This window comes from Strix aluco, chromosome 2 (assembly GCF_031877795.1).
Source record: "Strix aluco isolate bStrAlu1 chromosome 2, bStrAlu1.hap1, whole genome shotgun sequence".
In the NCBI taxonomy this organism is placed as follows: Eukaryota; Metazoa; Chordata; class Aves; order Strigiformes; family Strigidae; genus Strix; species Strix aluco.
Genome location: NC_133932.1, coordinates 21,638,750 through 21,652,441, shown reverse-complemented (window position 1 = coordinate 21,652,441; position 13,692 = coordinate 21,638,750). Strand labels below are relative to the sequence as shown.

At 38.8% G+C, this 13,692-nt stretch overlaps 1 protein-coding gene across 5 annotated transcripts in view; it reads left to right on the top strand.

The window, feature by feature from the left end:
- CADM2 (cell adhesion molecule 2) overlaps window positions 1–13,692 on the top strand; it is a 690,911-nt gene that overhangs the window by 610,490 nt on the left and 66,729 nt on the right. For all 5 annotated transcript variants that reach the window (XR_012621748.1, XM_074813369.1, XM_074813378.1 and 2 more), the window contains one exon: window positions 9,131–9,309. Coding sequence is in view for 4 of the 5 variants with exons in the window: in XM_074813369.1 (XP_074669470.1) it covers window positions 9,131–9,309 (179 nt within the window). In the remaining variant the exon portion in view is untranslated. The remainder of the gene's footprint in view (window positions 1–9,130; window positions 9,310–13,692) is intronic.

Below are 13,692 nucleotides of genomic sequence, written 5' to 3'. Positions count from 1 at the left end.
ATAGTAGAATGCAAGGGATATTTCTGATGCAATTCACTGATAAGGTATCTTCTGATTTCACATAAGTTCTCTTGTTGATCTGTCTCATGCCTATGAGAAAGCCAATCTCCAAAATGCTATGCACAGCAGGATTTTTTATACTTCTTTGGGAAGATTGTGAATAATACTGGAATTAGGTGAGAAACTTCATATATACATACATATGTATGTGGATTACGCACTTTTCAGGATATTCATCTGATACTGCCTTGCCTTCTTGAAAATGACTAACATGAAACATTTAGCAGGGAGGGGAGTCACAAGGAAGCACAAAAGACAAAGGGGAAAAACTACAGGTAAATAGTTTCAAAGAAGTTAATATTGTAATGGTGGGTGATCAATTGGGAAAAAGCTATTCAGAGAGAGACCAGCAGCATTACACAGCTGTGTTAAAGGCTGAAAACCTTAGGTCAAAGGGTGTCCTAGACTCTAAAGATACTAAAGGATAAAGGGAAATGGGTTGTCAGCTAGCTGAGAGGGAGATACAGAAGGAAAGAATTATAGAGGAAGGAGAACAGTCAGGTTCTCACAGGCGAAGTTGGATATTAACTGACCTGAAAGGAACCTTAAAATTAGTTGTGAAGAAATTAAGAGGGGGCAATATGAATATGGAAAATTACTCTTTTACCCCTTAGCAATCTATACTTTGTATCTTTGGGTAAAAGAATAAATACCTTTGCTTTGAAAAGACTCTTCTTGAGTCTAATGAGTTGCTGTCACAGGCTGCTGAGGGATAAGGACTTTCAGCTGCAAATTTAATCTATCATATCAACATGGTTAGCAACTGTAATCCAGTGAGCCAATCTGAAGGTGAGAGGACTGCCTGATTTATCCAAAGCAATCTACAAGTAGGGAGGCCTGTCACCCTGTGATGGACAGAAGAAAGTCTTTATCTGTATCTAGGGCATAAAGTAAGGGATGAAGGGGCTTGGGGGGTTTTGTTTATTTGGTTTGATTTCTTTGTTTTCTTCCCTTTTCTGCTTTTTTGTTTCTATTTTTTGGTGTTCTCTGTTTTTTCTGCAAATGAGGAATATGAACAACATTTGAGATTCCTGTCACCTCCTTATCATTTAAGCAACTTTTTTGAAGGCATAATACAGTGCAACTGCCTTCAACATTTCTTGTTGTTCCTGTTGTCTTTATAGCTGTAAATTCCTGTCATTTTTTAATGATATAAAAAGTAGAAAACTATATTTTGTTGCCACCTCATTTTTAACATATGTTAGTAACTTAACCATTTAAAAAACATTGGTATAGGGCATCATAAATATTCTTAGGCTATGTTATGTCTACTGAGATGCTTAAATAAGTAGAGACAAATTTAATAGTCAATTCAGATGTTCAGATTTTCTTTCTTAAAAAAAGAAAACTACATATAAAGTACTTATTCTTGACATTTTTCTGGGGAGAAAAACACTCTGTGAGGGTTACTCAAGCTTTGCAGAACTACAGAATCACAGAGAGTCCTTATAAAATAAAAACCATCTATCCAAACCTTTTATGAAAGGCTAGTGACTGTGGATATTGATGTTTTTGATAGATGAAATGCTCTCAAATCAGCTCATCCCATTATGACTCAGTGGACTGAGACTATATAAACAAGGGGTTCCCTCAGGATGTAAATTTTCAACTGGATGATTAACTGAAAAAGCTAAAAATCCAGATTCTCAACACAGAGAAACTGTAAGTTTCAAATTAATGAAGCAATTATTCCCTTAGATGACTTTTAACATTGCACCAGAATTTCAACAAAAAATGCTCTGATAAATGTGGTGATACCTTTTCCATTACTCATTTGAGCATATCCACTAGATTATGGTTTTTATGGACTTCAGAGAATACAAGTGTGCCCCTGTTTGGAGAAGTAAAAGGCATTGTTCAACTGGACCATACTCAAAATAATGACTTTACTTGCCTTGTTAGTGTTCTACAAATTCTTCTTCCATCTTTCTTATTTTTACCCACATTGGCTACAAAATTTTGACAGGATGCTTAGATGCCCAGATGGATTATAATACCCTCCCTCAGTGAGACTGAGTATGTAAAAAGCCAGCACTGTGTTTTGTTGTTGTTGTTGTTGTTTTGTTTTGTTGGTTTTTTTTTTTAATGTGATCTTATGGAAATTAAAAGGTTATCCTATGCTAGTATTATGGGCCAGTAAGTTATCTGAGTGTTGTTTACTAAGGTCTCAGTGAAAATCACTTTGTGTGTGACCTTTCTGTACACAAAAATCAGAAAAGGGGAACAAAAATGCATAGAGCCAAGAACTTTCAGGTGAGCATAGATTGCATTGCTTAAAATCTCTTTGTTCAGAAAGAAGAGGGGATACAATAGATCTATGTACCATTTTTAAATGAAGGCTAAGTTAAGATAAATATAATGGTTCGATACAAAGATATCTCTAGAAAGGAGGATTATAGGAAAGCACTGAAACATCATAGTCGTTTGGTTAAGGATGGGAAAAGGGATGGAAAGTTAATGAATTTAAAATACTACTTTGTAACCTGAAGGCCTAGATTATCAAAAATATTAATGGGGACTTTCATGTTACATAAACACTTGTTGAAAAGGTATGTCTGTGCCTAAGTGTCCTTTTCTAATCAAATCTGACTGGTTTTTAAATACTTTTTTTTTTTTTCCCCCAGAACATTCCACTTTGCCCTTAGCTTTCTCATTTACTGTAGAAGAAAAGGTTTCTTAGCCTCAGGATTAGAAAATAATTTTGTTTTATTTACAAATACTTAAGTTACTTTTTAAGTTACTTGCAAGAAAACTCTTGTTCCACAATATAAAACTTGAATCATCCTGGAACATGATACCAGTTTTTTTATATCCTCATTGCAGTCCCGTTTCAGTTTGACTGGGAAAGAACACCAAATTCTGTTGCTTTTTATGTCAAGTTTTGAAGCTAACATGCAGACAGTTAACACATTTATTTATACCAAAACCCAGTTCCCTTTTGCAAGTCAGTTACTGAAAGCTTCTGGGCCTTTCTACGAAGATTAAACATAAATTATACCAAAATCTAAGCCCATTTAGCAGTTCTTCAGAGAGAGTATAGAGTTCAGATTTCTTTTGGGGGGCTGGCAGAGAGGTCATTGGTCATAATTAAGGATTTTTAGTATGCTTGTAATTAGTATCTCTGACTTCTTTCAGTTTAACGCAGTCCTGATGGTGCCACTGTGGGCAGCTGCACGCAAAGCCAAATCAGTAAAAGCAATACATACTAGCCAAAGAAATAGCATAGGCTGTCGCAGTTGAGCTGTATCTTTGAAAGAATTTCTTCAGTATAGCTTGTTTAATTTGTTTGGTTTTGTTTTAAAGGTGTCACACTGGGAAAAAATTAGAATAGGTAAATCAGAAGCAGAGCTGTGTTTTGGGGAAGAAAACAGTATCTTGGTGCTTCAGCTCTGCTACTTCCTTCAACCCAGTGAAGAGTCTGAGTGGTAGCACAGCTCATTTCCACTTAACTGCATTTACATGGGAGGGATTAAACCAGGAATGTAGAAAAGTACCTCTCATCCAAGATAGGGAGGACAGACTTGTTCTTTGGGTGACTGCATTGGTAGTAGCAGGCTGTGTGCTCCTGTTAGGATGGAGCAGGTCAGTGAGCTTTTTTGTGCTATGAAATGTGTGAAGGCAGTGACATGCAATTGCATCAGTGGCCACAGTGCTCATTCTGACTTTATAGCTATTGTGCTCCAAGAAAGATGTTTTCAGGATTGTCTGAGAAAAATGGGGATTAAACTGGTAAGTGTGATTCAACTTGAAGCAAGCACAATTGCAAGGCATAGGGTTACTCTCTTTATTCCAGTCCATGCAGTAATAGATAGCATTATGGCAACTCTTTAGTATGTGAAGAAAAGCTGAAATTCTGCAGTGCTGGAGATGTATGCAGTGGAGAAAAATGTGCAATATTAGAAGTGTACATAGTTGCTGGATGTTTTAGAATGTCAAACCTAAATATCCTCCAGTTGAACTACAGCCCTTGCAAAATGTTGGGTAAGAAAAAGAACCTCTGTCTGGCTCTGCACCCATAAACACATTTCAATAGTTCACACTTCTCTGTACCTTGTGTCACAGAAGAAAAGCTTCCCCAGCAGTATTTCAGCTGCATTTGTGCTTTGGACAATGAAGACACTAAAGCAATTACCAAGGAATAGCCAATATGCTCTAAATTTACAGTTCCTTTACCCTTTTTTTGTGTGAATTTTTTTTCCCCTGACAATAATCTCAGAAGGTATCAAATTCAAACAGAGAAAGAGGGGGAGAGAGAGCCCTACTAAGTACAAGGCTATCATAATTTATAACAAGGTTATAATATGCAGAAGCATTACTTACCATATCCTGCAATATTCATTGCCACTGCTAGGAGATCAGTGTAAGACAGATAAAAGTAAACACGTTTTTGCACAGCAGGTAGGGAACTTCCAGAATTCATTGCCACAGGAGGCTGGTTTGACAGACGGTGTAAGCAGATTCAAAAAGATCATGGAGACATTCATAGGCAACAGGTCTAAATGCGAAGTAGATACAGAAAAGAACAAAAGATGTTCCCTCCAAAATCCCCAATAGAGTGATTGTGGGTGCTGGCAAAGTACAGGGGTAGTGGACCACAGAAAATGGCTGCACTCACATGCTTTTAAACAGTGGCTCCCCTCATCACTGACCACAGCAGCATGCTGGCCCGGGTGCATGAACATGTCTCATGTTCTTAGCTCACTTCTACCTAACTAATGAATTGTTTAGACCAGAGTGTCTTAAAGCTTCCCAGCAGCACAGACAAAATTTAATTCCATGGCTGTGACAGAACTGCTGCTTTAGGCACCATCCTCCCTGAGAGCAGTGAGATGGGGCGAGAGCTGTGCCCGACCACCATGATGTGTTGACTGTGGGCTAGCTGCCCAGGAACTGGTCTGCTGCTGCCACTAAGCCTGCACAGGATGGCTTAATATTAACTGTTAATTAGCATCTTCCCCAACACCCAGAGTATGTAGATCTGCCTCTCTCCAAGTCGTGATTTTTCTGCCACCATCATTTTGCAACCACAGCTAAACACTCTGCATAAGACTAGAGTTGGTATATTACAATGTGACAAAGCTCCCTGAATAATTTATGTCTAAGGCTCCATTTCATACTTATTTGTTATCCTATGGGTTTTCCCTAGGATATACCATCTAATTTCAATTTAAAACTTAAGTTCCATAATTTATAACTGCACAGAAGTTGCTTTAACATGCCATTTATAAAGGCAATGGTGCACATTGTAGCAGAAGTGTTTTCAGAGTTTCCACTCCTGGGATTACAGATTCACAGTAAACTGGTGAAGGGGAACAATGAGGAGTTTGCTAGAAAATTGAACAAATCCACCTTAACATATCAAAACAAATCACACCTTAATGTTGCGAACTCTGTAGGGCAATGTTTCTGCAATAGCATCAACATCTAGATTCCCTGCTCACATTAAACAGAAAGGAAGTGTGTGTTTTGCCTGTCATGTGTATTTAGATACCAGTTCCTGAAAGTGCACTTAGGAAGAGTATTAAGACATATTTACTGTAAGGTATAAATAGGCCCCATTACACCGACAGTTCTTAATCCTTATCTTAAAATTATGTGAATCTTGTTTTATTCTCTGAGTATATGATTTTCTTTAAAAGTCATAACTTCAGAGAATAGCTACTCTAGGTAACAAGTTCAGCAATGATTTAACAAGGTGTCATGCAAATATCACTAAAATGTGTATAAATCTTCAAGAGAAACATGTTACAGTATTTTTACTTTCAAAAGTAATATAAATTATGTAGCAATAAGGGCATTTCAGAAAAATTCACTTTATTTACATGTCTTGCCTAACTTGAAAGAAAATCATGTCATTGCAGTCATTAAGACTATTTTTCTGTGCATGAGGCCACGTTTTGGCGAAATGGCATTCCTTAGGTGTTCAGGTTTAATTCTTATTCTTAACGCTTACAATATTTAATAGGCTTTAAACACCTGCTTAGGTTAATGAAATTAAGTATTTCTTGAGTAATACTAACAACTAATTTGGCACCTGTTGATTTTATAACAGCGTTTTTTATTTTGTTTTATTACTTAGTCATACAACTGCATGCTTCAATAGGAAAATATAATGTTACATTCTCCTACCACATAAATGTGCAAATCTAGAACTGCTTCTGACTGAAATTACTTAAGTAGTGCACTCAAAAGGGATTGATATTTGGGTTATAGTGTACAAAGCCACCAGATACAAGTAATGTAGCAGTGTATCCCCAGGTTGGATATATCTTGCTTTAGTGACTAGTATCTAAGGACCTGAGATGCTCTGTCTGTTTGTGAGATAGTCAGGATTCAGTAAGCTGACTTTTCATTCTCCGTCATGGACCTGTCTTTTTTGATGATTTCCCATGCAAATTTGAAAGTAGATCAGAATTACAGAATCACAGAATTGTCTAGGTTGGAAAAGACCTAGAAGATCATCCAGTCCAACCATTGACCTAACACTGACAGTTCCCAACTACAGCATATCTCTAAGCGCTAAGTCAACTTTACTCTTAAACACCTCCAGGGATGGGGACTCCACCACTGCCCTGGGCAGCCTCATTCCAACGCCTAACCACCCGTTCTGTAAAGAAATGCTTCCTAATATCCAGTCTATACCTTCCCTGGTGCAATTTGAGGCCATTACCTCTTGTCGTGTCACTTGTTACTTGGTTAAAGAGACTCATCCCCAGCTCTCTGCAACCTCCTTTCAGACAGCTGTAGAGGGTGATGAGGTCTCCCCTCAGCCTCCTCTTCTCCAGACTAAACAACCCCAGTTCCCTCAGCTGCTTCTCATACAACATGTGCTCCAGACCCTTCACCAGCTTCGTTGCCCTTCTCTGGACACGCTCGAGTAATTCAATGTCCTTTTTGTAGTGAGGGGCCCAAAACTGAACACAGTCATCAAGGTGTGGCCTCGCCAGTGCCAAGTACAGGGGCAAGATCACTTCCCTGTCCCTGCTGGCCACGCTATTTCTGATACAAGCCAGGATACCATTGGCCTTCTTGGCCACCTGGGCACACTGCTGGCTCATGTTCAGCCGGCTGTCAATCAACACCCCCATGTCCCTCTCTGACTGGCAGCTCTCCAGCCACTCCTCCCCAAGCCTGTAGCGCTGCTGGGGGTTGTTGTGGCCCAAGTGCAGCACCCGGCATTTGGCCTTATTAAAACTCATGCAGCTGGCCTTAGCCCATCGCTCCAGCCTGTCCAGATCTCTCTGCAGAGCCTCCCTGCCCTCGAGCAGATCAACACTCCCACCCAACTTGGTGTCGTCTGCAAACTTACTGAGGGTGCACTCGATCCCCTCGTCTAGATCATCAATAAAGATGTTAAACAGGAGTGGCCCCAAAACCGAGCCCTGGGGGACACCACTCGTGACCGGCCGCCAACTGGATTTAACTCCATTCACCACAACTCTTTGGGCCCGGCCATCCAGCCAGTTTTTTTACCCAGCAAAGCGTGTGCCCATCCAAGCCGCGAGTAGTCAGTTTTGCCAGGAGAATGCTGTGGGAAACGGTGTCAAAGGCCTTACTAAAGTCAAGGTAGACAACATCCACAGCCTTTCCCTCATCAAATAAGCAGGTCGCCCTGTCGTAGAAGGAGATCAGGTTTGTCAGGCAGGACCTGCCTTTCATAAACCCATGCTGACTGGGCCTGATCCCCTGGTTGTCCATTATATGACTTTTAATGGCACCCGAGATGACCTGCTCCATGACCTTCCCTGGCACTGAGGTCAGACTGACAGGTCTATAGTTTCCTGGATCGTTCTTTCTGCCTTTCTTGTAGATGGGTGTCACATTTGCCACCCTCCAGTCCAATGGGACCTCCCCAGTTAGCCATGACTTCAGGTAAATCATGGAAAGCGGCTTGGTGAGCACATCTGCCAACTTCCTCAGCACCCTTGGGTGTAACCCATGCGGTCCCACAGACTTGTGTGCATCCAAGTGGTGTAGCAGGTGTCTGACCACCTCCTCTTCAACTGTGCTGACATCAGTCTGCTTCCCCTCCCCATCTCCCAGCTCATGAGGCTGGGTGTCCAGGGAACAGCCAGTTCCACTGCTAAAGACTGATCTTGTTATGTGTAAGTAAAGACTGTGTACTAGTAATAAATACATCCTGCTGTTAGGCAAATCTCGTGAACTGTGGAGCTTCTTGAGAGTCTTTAGGAAAGAGTTAGGTATCACTTGCCAGTGGGAAGGTATATGTGAATCTGCAAGAAGGTCAGTTCCCTTCTCTGCGGTGCCCTTACCTTGCCTAGGGGGTTATCGCTGTCAGTGCTTTGCCTTTGGCTTGTTTGATGCGAGTTCATGAGGCACAAGAGGAAAGGTTTCACAAAAGAAGGAAATCCAGGACTTTAAGTCAAATCTTATATTGCTTGTGATAACAGGCATAACAAACAATTATTTGAGGGAAGGATGCAGAAGGGGTGGAAAAAGTGATGAGCTGTGACACAATGCAGCAACAGAAACAAATTTAGATTGGGTGTAAGATGTGCTACTTTGAGACTGATATGCCCGGTTCAGGGAAAACACACAGCACATGCAAGTGCACTTGTGAATGTGAATGGCCTAAATAATTTTAGAATCCATTTACAAACCATTTACATCTCCCTCAGCTTGCTTGCATGCTTTCTGATGCCTGTCAGCCACACAGGACCATATTGCTCATCACACAAAGGGAAAGCTGTTTTCACTTAGCTTGCCAAGCATCTTGCTGAACTGTGGGCCCTGAAACCTTGTGAGAACTATTAATTTAGTTAATATTTAATTATTTGATTTAATTAATTATTTAATTTAGGGAAGATATTGGCCTGTTCCAGTACCTTTCTGTTTCCTTCTTTGTTTCTCTTCTTTCTTTAGTAGTTCCCATCTGGGATGATGAGGTTGTAATTGAACAGTTCATTATATCCAGTAACTCAAATGATCATTGAATATTCTTTGATGGCAGGTTTCTATTCAAAAGTTTCTGATGCTGCTGATTCTGATGTATATGTTATGTATACATGCTTTACCTATCAGATTAAATGCATTACTTTGGATCCAACAGGCCAGAACCAGTACTGTGGACAAAGGATGGTGGAGAACTACCAGATCCAGAGAGAATGGTTGTCAACGGCAGGGTCCTAAGCATCAGTTTCCTAAACAAAACAGACAATGGCACATACCGATGTGAAGCAAAAAATCCTATTGGCCGAAACAGCACAGAATATGTCCTGATAGTACATGGTGAGTGTGTTCTCGTTAGTTTTTTGATGCGTGTTATGCATATGTAACATTTCAAGGAAATAAAATCAGTTGCTTACGATTATTACTGAAAGAATAGCAAGAAAAGGCTGGAAGGATAATTGCACTTTTATTGATACTATCATCTAGTTGTGGGGAGTGTGTTTGCTTCCTTTTATTGACATGCCTCTCTTCATACAGTGTAAACAAAATCTATTCATTTATGTTGTGAGCTTTTTGCAAAGTAAGCACCTGTACTGTTTTATAAATACTTGCCTCAGGTACATGTTGTTCAGATAAAGCTGGTTACAAAAGGGTATATGAAGGGAAATATGGAAATACCGGACAGATGGGGGCTTGAGCGGTTTTGTTTAGTTTTTTACAGATCACCAAAGACAGGACATCAAATACTTTTCTTCACACAAGTTATATCCTGTTACTGAGAAAATTCAGCTTATACAAGTTAGCTGGTCATCGTTTGGCCTATTGTTACAGTCAATCCTCAAAAATATATCATATTCTAAATTCATGATAACTTCGAACAAAATAAAAGAATAGGAAGTTTTACATTAAATTACAGTTGATTTGTTTTCCTTAGTTAATTAGGCAACTATAGGTGTCACATGAAAAGAATAGCTGGCTTTTACATTGATCATGAAACAGATTGATATAACTCAGGTCTAGGAGAAGCTATAATACAAAGTTAACATTTGCCTTTAATACAGTTTTGCTATATGGATCTACCAGTCTCAAAACATAATGTTCTATTATCATAGATATCCTAGTATGTGATAATTCCTGGCAGATTATGAATTCTGTAATTTGAATTTTAACCTAAGTGAATATAGAGGCAAAAGCTCCACTGTAGTTCATAACGGTACCTTCTTTTCCTCTACTTTTTTTAAAAAATACAAGCTCTTGTAACTATGACAAAATAAAAGGAAACAATCTAATCCAAATTATAGTCTGTAAATAGGCATGCGAACTATATAGATTTTATTTGCTCATGATGAATTCAGGTATAACAAATACACATTTCTTTGGTGTTTGTAAAGTCTCAAAAACATTTTTCACTAGAGGTTTAACCTGCCTTTAGGTATTTGGCAGAAAACTTCTAATAAATACTACTTTCAGCTTTCAGTAATGAGCTGGTTTTTGGCACTGTTGATGAAATATCATTTATCAAAAGAACCCCTTAGATTACTTTTCATTTTTCTTAAAGTTCAGTATTAGTTCATGTAGGATAAGTGGCACAAGTAAGGAGGAGGTCTTTGCACGAGGAACGCAGAGTGTGTACTGCTGTGTGAGTATTTCTGTATTAAAGACAAACAGATAAACTAAACCCTCTGACCTCTACTTACATTGATTACTACAAGAAAAGAAAAAGAAAAAATGTCTTACACATCCCAAAGATGGTGTTGTATTAGTTGTTGGCTACAGGCACAAAGTACACTGCATTTGATGAGGTAATGGCTTCTGCGCTTACCAAATGTTGAAACTTCTGTTGCTTTTCTTTTCTGCCCAATTTATTTATGTGATTATTTCTGAAAACGTGACCTTTTGTAATGGTAGATTTTTCCATCAGTGGTGACTTTGCAATATACCTCTATCAAAGAATATTTCACAATCTCCTATGTGTCTTGCACATAGTGGCATGCCCCCTGTTGATCTGATTATCTTGCGACAACTTCATGGCAGTCTGTAAAATCATACATTATCAAGAAGGCATTTTTTTATGTTTGGCAGCACATTAGGCATGTTATCAGGTTTAGATTGCACATTGCTGACCTTTTCTGTTATGAGTACCAGAGTTTTCCTAATTGCATTTCTGCAAGTCCAGTGTTAGAACTAGAGAAGGTAAATGTCAGCTGCTTCTGAGGTTTCTGAAACAATAAGAGTAGTGTGACAGAGTATGTGATGATGTTTAGTGCTTAACAACTTACTAAGTTTCAGAGTTGTTAAGTTTATTTTAAGTTCAGAAGACTGACACAATTATTTTATCAAGTGTAGCACAATCAGTTGTATAGATCAATTTAAGCAGTGTCTTACCCCTTCTTTAGCTCATTAAATTCATGAATGTCTCTAGTGAAACATAATCCTCCCAAAATTATACAATATTCTCCCTCCCTCTCTCTCTCTCGCTCTCTCTCTCAGGACTAGCAAACCTAGTTTTTATCTGTTTCTGAGATGCATTCTTCCATTTAATAGAGGATGAATTTTTTTCTATATCTTCCTAAATATATCTTGGAGCATCTTTTGATTTCTCATCCCTTCCCCTGTGCCTAACGTGTTGATGTAATTTTTTGGTCCTACTCCTTTGTTAGAGCTGATTTATCATATAGGTGTGCCTTCTTACCTTGAATGTTAGGTTTCTAATACAAGTACATGCCAGATTTAACATAAGGGGAAGTACATTCATGAAGATGTGGGAGAGGAGAGGGGAGGAATCTGCATGAGAAAAATGTCTTCACAAGAGATTCTTTTAAATTGCAGGTCAAGGAACCAAGGTCTAGGAAAAGTGACCTACCAGATCTGTCAGGAGTAAGGTGTAAGTGCCCTGAGTGCAAGTAGCCACTGCCTTAATGGAGCCTCTGGAAGTCCAGCTCCACAGTTGTTAAACTACTAATTGTTTTTCTAGGAAAATCTCGAGCCCAGAGCAGTTGCAGTGATGGAAAGGAAGAATGATAATCACATGCCCAAGTTTAGACAGATACATGGCTGACTGATTTTCTAGGAGAGCTTGTGTGAGAAGGCAGAGGACATCATCAATGGAAGGTACCCTCTGCAGAGGCAGGGGAGTGTGACCTGATTCACAGCTTTTCTTATTCATGCTGATTTCCTCTACCTTTTTCCTTTTTTTACTTCTTCAACACATTTTCCGTCTTTCTGTTTATTAAGGTTGTAAAAGGTTCATCTGGCTTCTATTCCTTTTTTTCCCTATGAAATTCCCTTCTCAGTGGGACTCAATCTGTTAATTCTCTCAATTTCTGAAGGTATCTTCATAACTCAGAGGAGATTTAGACAGATTTAGCATAGAGAGAAGCTTGCCTAAAAATGGAAGGTATAGTTCATCATAATTGGAGATTAAGGGTAAGCAAAGTATTTGTGCATATTAATTATGCAAACCAAGCAGAGTGTCTCATGCCTTTAACTGGACCAACCTAGACACAAAATTATACAGAAAGTAGTATTTTTTTACACTGTAAATGATGATGAGATAATACTGTTTTGATGTTAAGTGATGGCAGTAGAAAATATTGCTATAAGCAGATGAATGGCAATCTGTCTAATATAATTAGTATCTGATAACAGAAAAAAGTCTTTTTATATTTGTAGTATAATTAAGGAAATCAGACTTCAGAGAAATTAAATATATTTGAAACAGGTAAAAGACATGGGCTGTTAAATATGCTCGTGCTGCTTTGCTGGATCGATACAGCTGCTACTTTCATTTTTCCTACCTTTTATTATTAATAATAAATGTCAAGAAAACAGTTCATGAAGCAGGAAGGTGGGCACAAAGTCAGAGTTTATAGGCAGCAGTACAAAGGCAAGACATGTAGTTTGCTCAAACATTTGTCTCATGCAGTAACAAAGGCACAAGCTTTAATGCCTGTAGCTGTTGTCATTTCTGTATTCTAATTGGCGAGCTTAATGCTTTAGAAGTGCACATTCTGGCTAGATATATTGCACCCTTTCTTTGGTAATGGGCCTCAGGCAATGTTCACTCTCTTCCAATTTATTAAGAATTTTTGTTTACCTTTGTCATTAATCATCGGTAAACAGAACTACCTGTCAAACTCATTGATGCTCAGCCCAAAAACATAGATTCTACTTGCAAAGCCTAGGTAATAACTGCATTGATTTAGCTGGAGTTGAGAAAAGAGGTGGTCCATCATAAACTGAAGACACAGCTGTTACGTATGTAGCAGTAGTTCATAACTTCGGGATGTCACTGCCGAAGACTTAGTTCAACATCACATTGAGTGGGTGACAGAAGTCCACATCACTGGGAAATCTTCTTAATGGAAACAGCAGCATTTGGTAATTTACAGACCTATTTGAAATAAAGGACCTTGGTGAAATATCCTGATTTGCCAATCTAAAGACACGCATTCAATTAGTTGAAATATTCAGAGGTATAATGTGTTGTGTGTATCAATTATGTATCAAAGCAATATGGAAGTTAACATGAATCAGCAGCTGTGGGTGGTCATAGCAGTTCTTACCACCACAATTGTACATACAGTAGAAAGCGATTGAGCAAGTAACTCAGTATCTCTGGATAATAAAAAATGGCATAACATATTCCCTTGACTTCAGCCTCGCAATTATTTTGTATTTTTTTCTTGGGCAGGCTACTTTTTGCAAATAAAGGCAACTGAA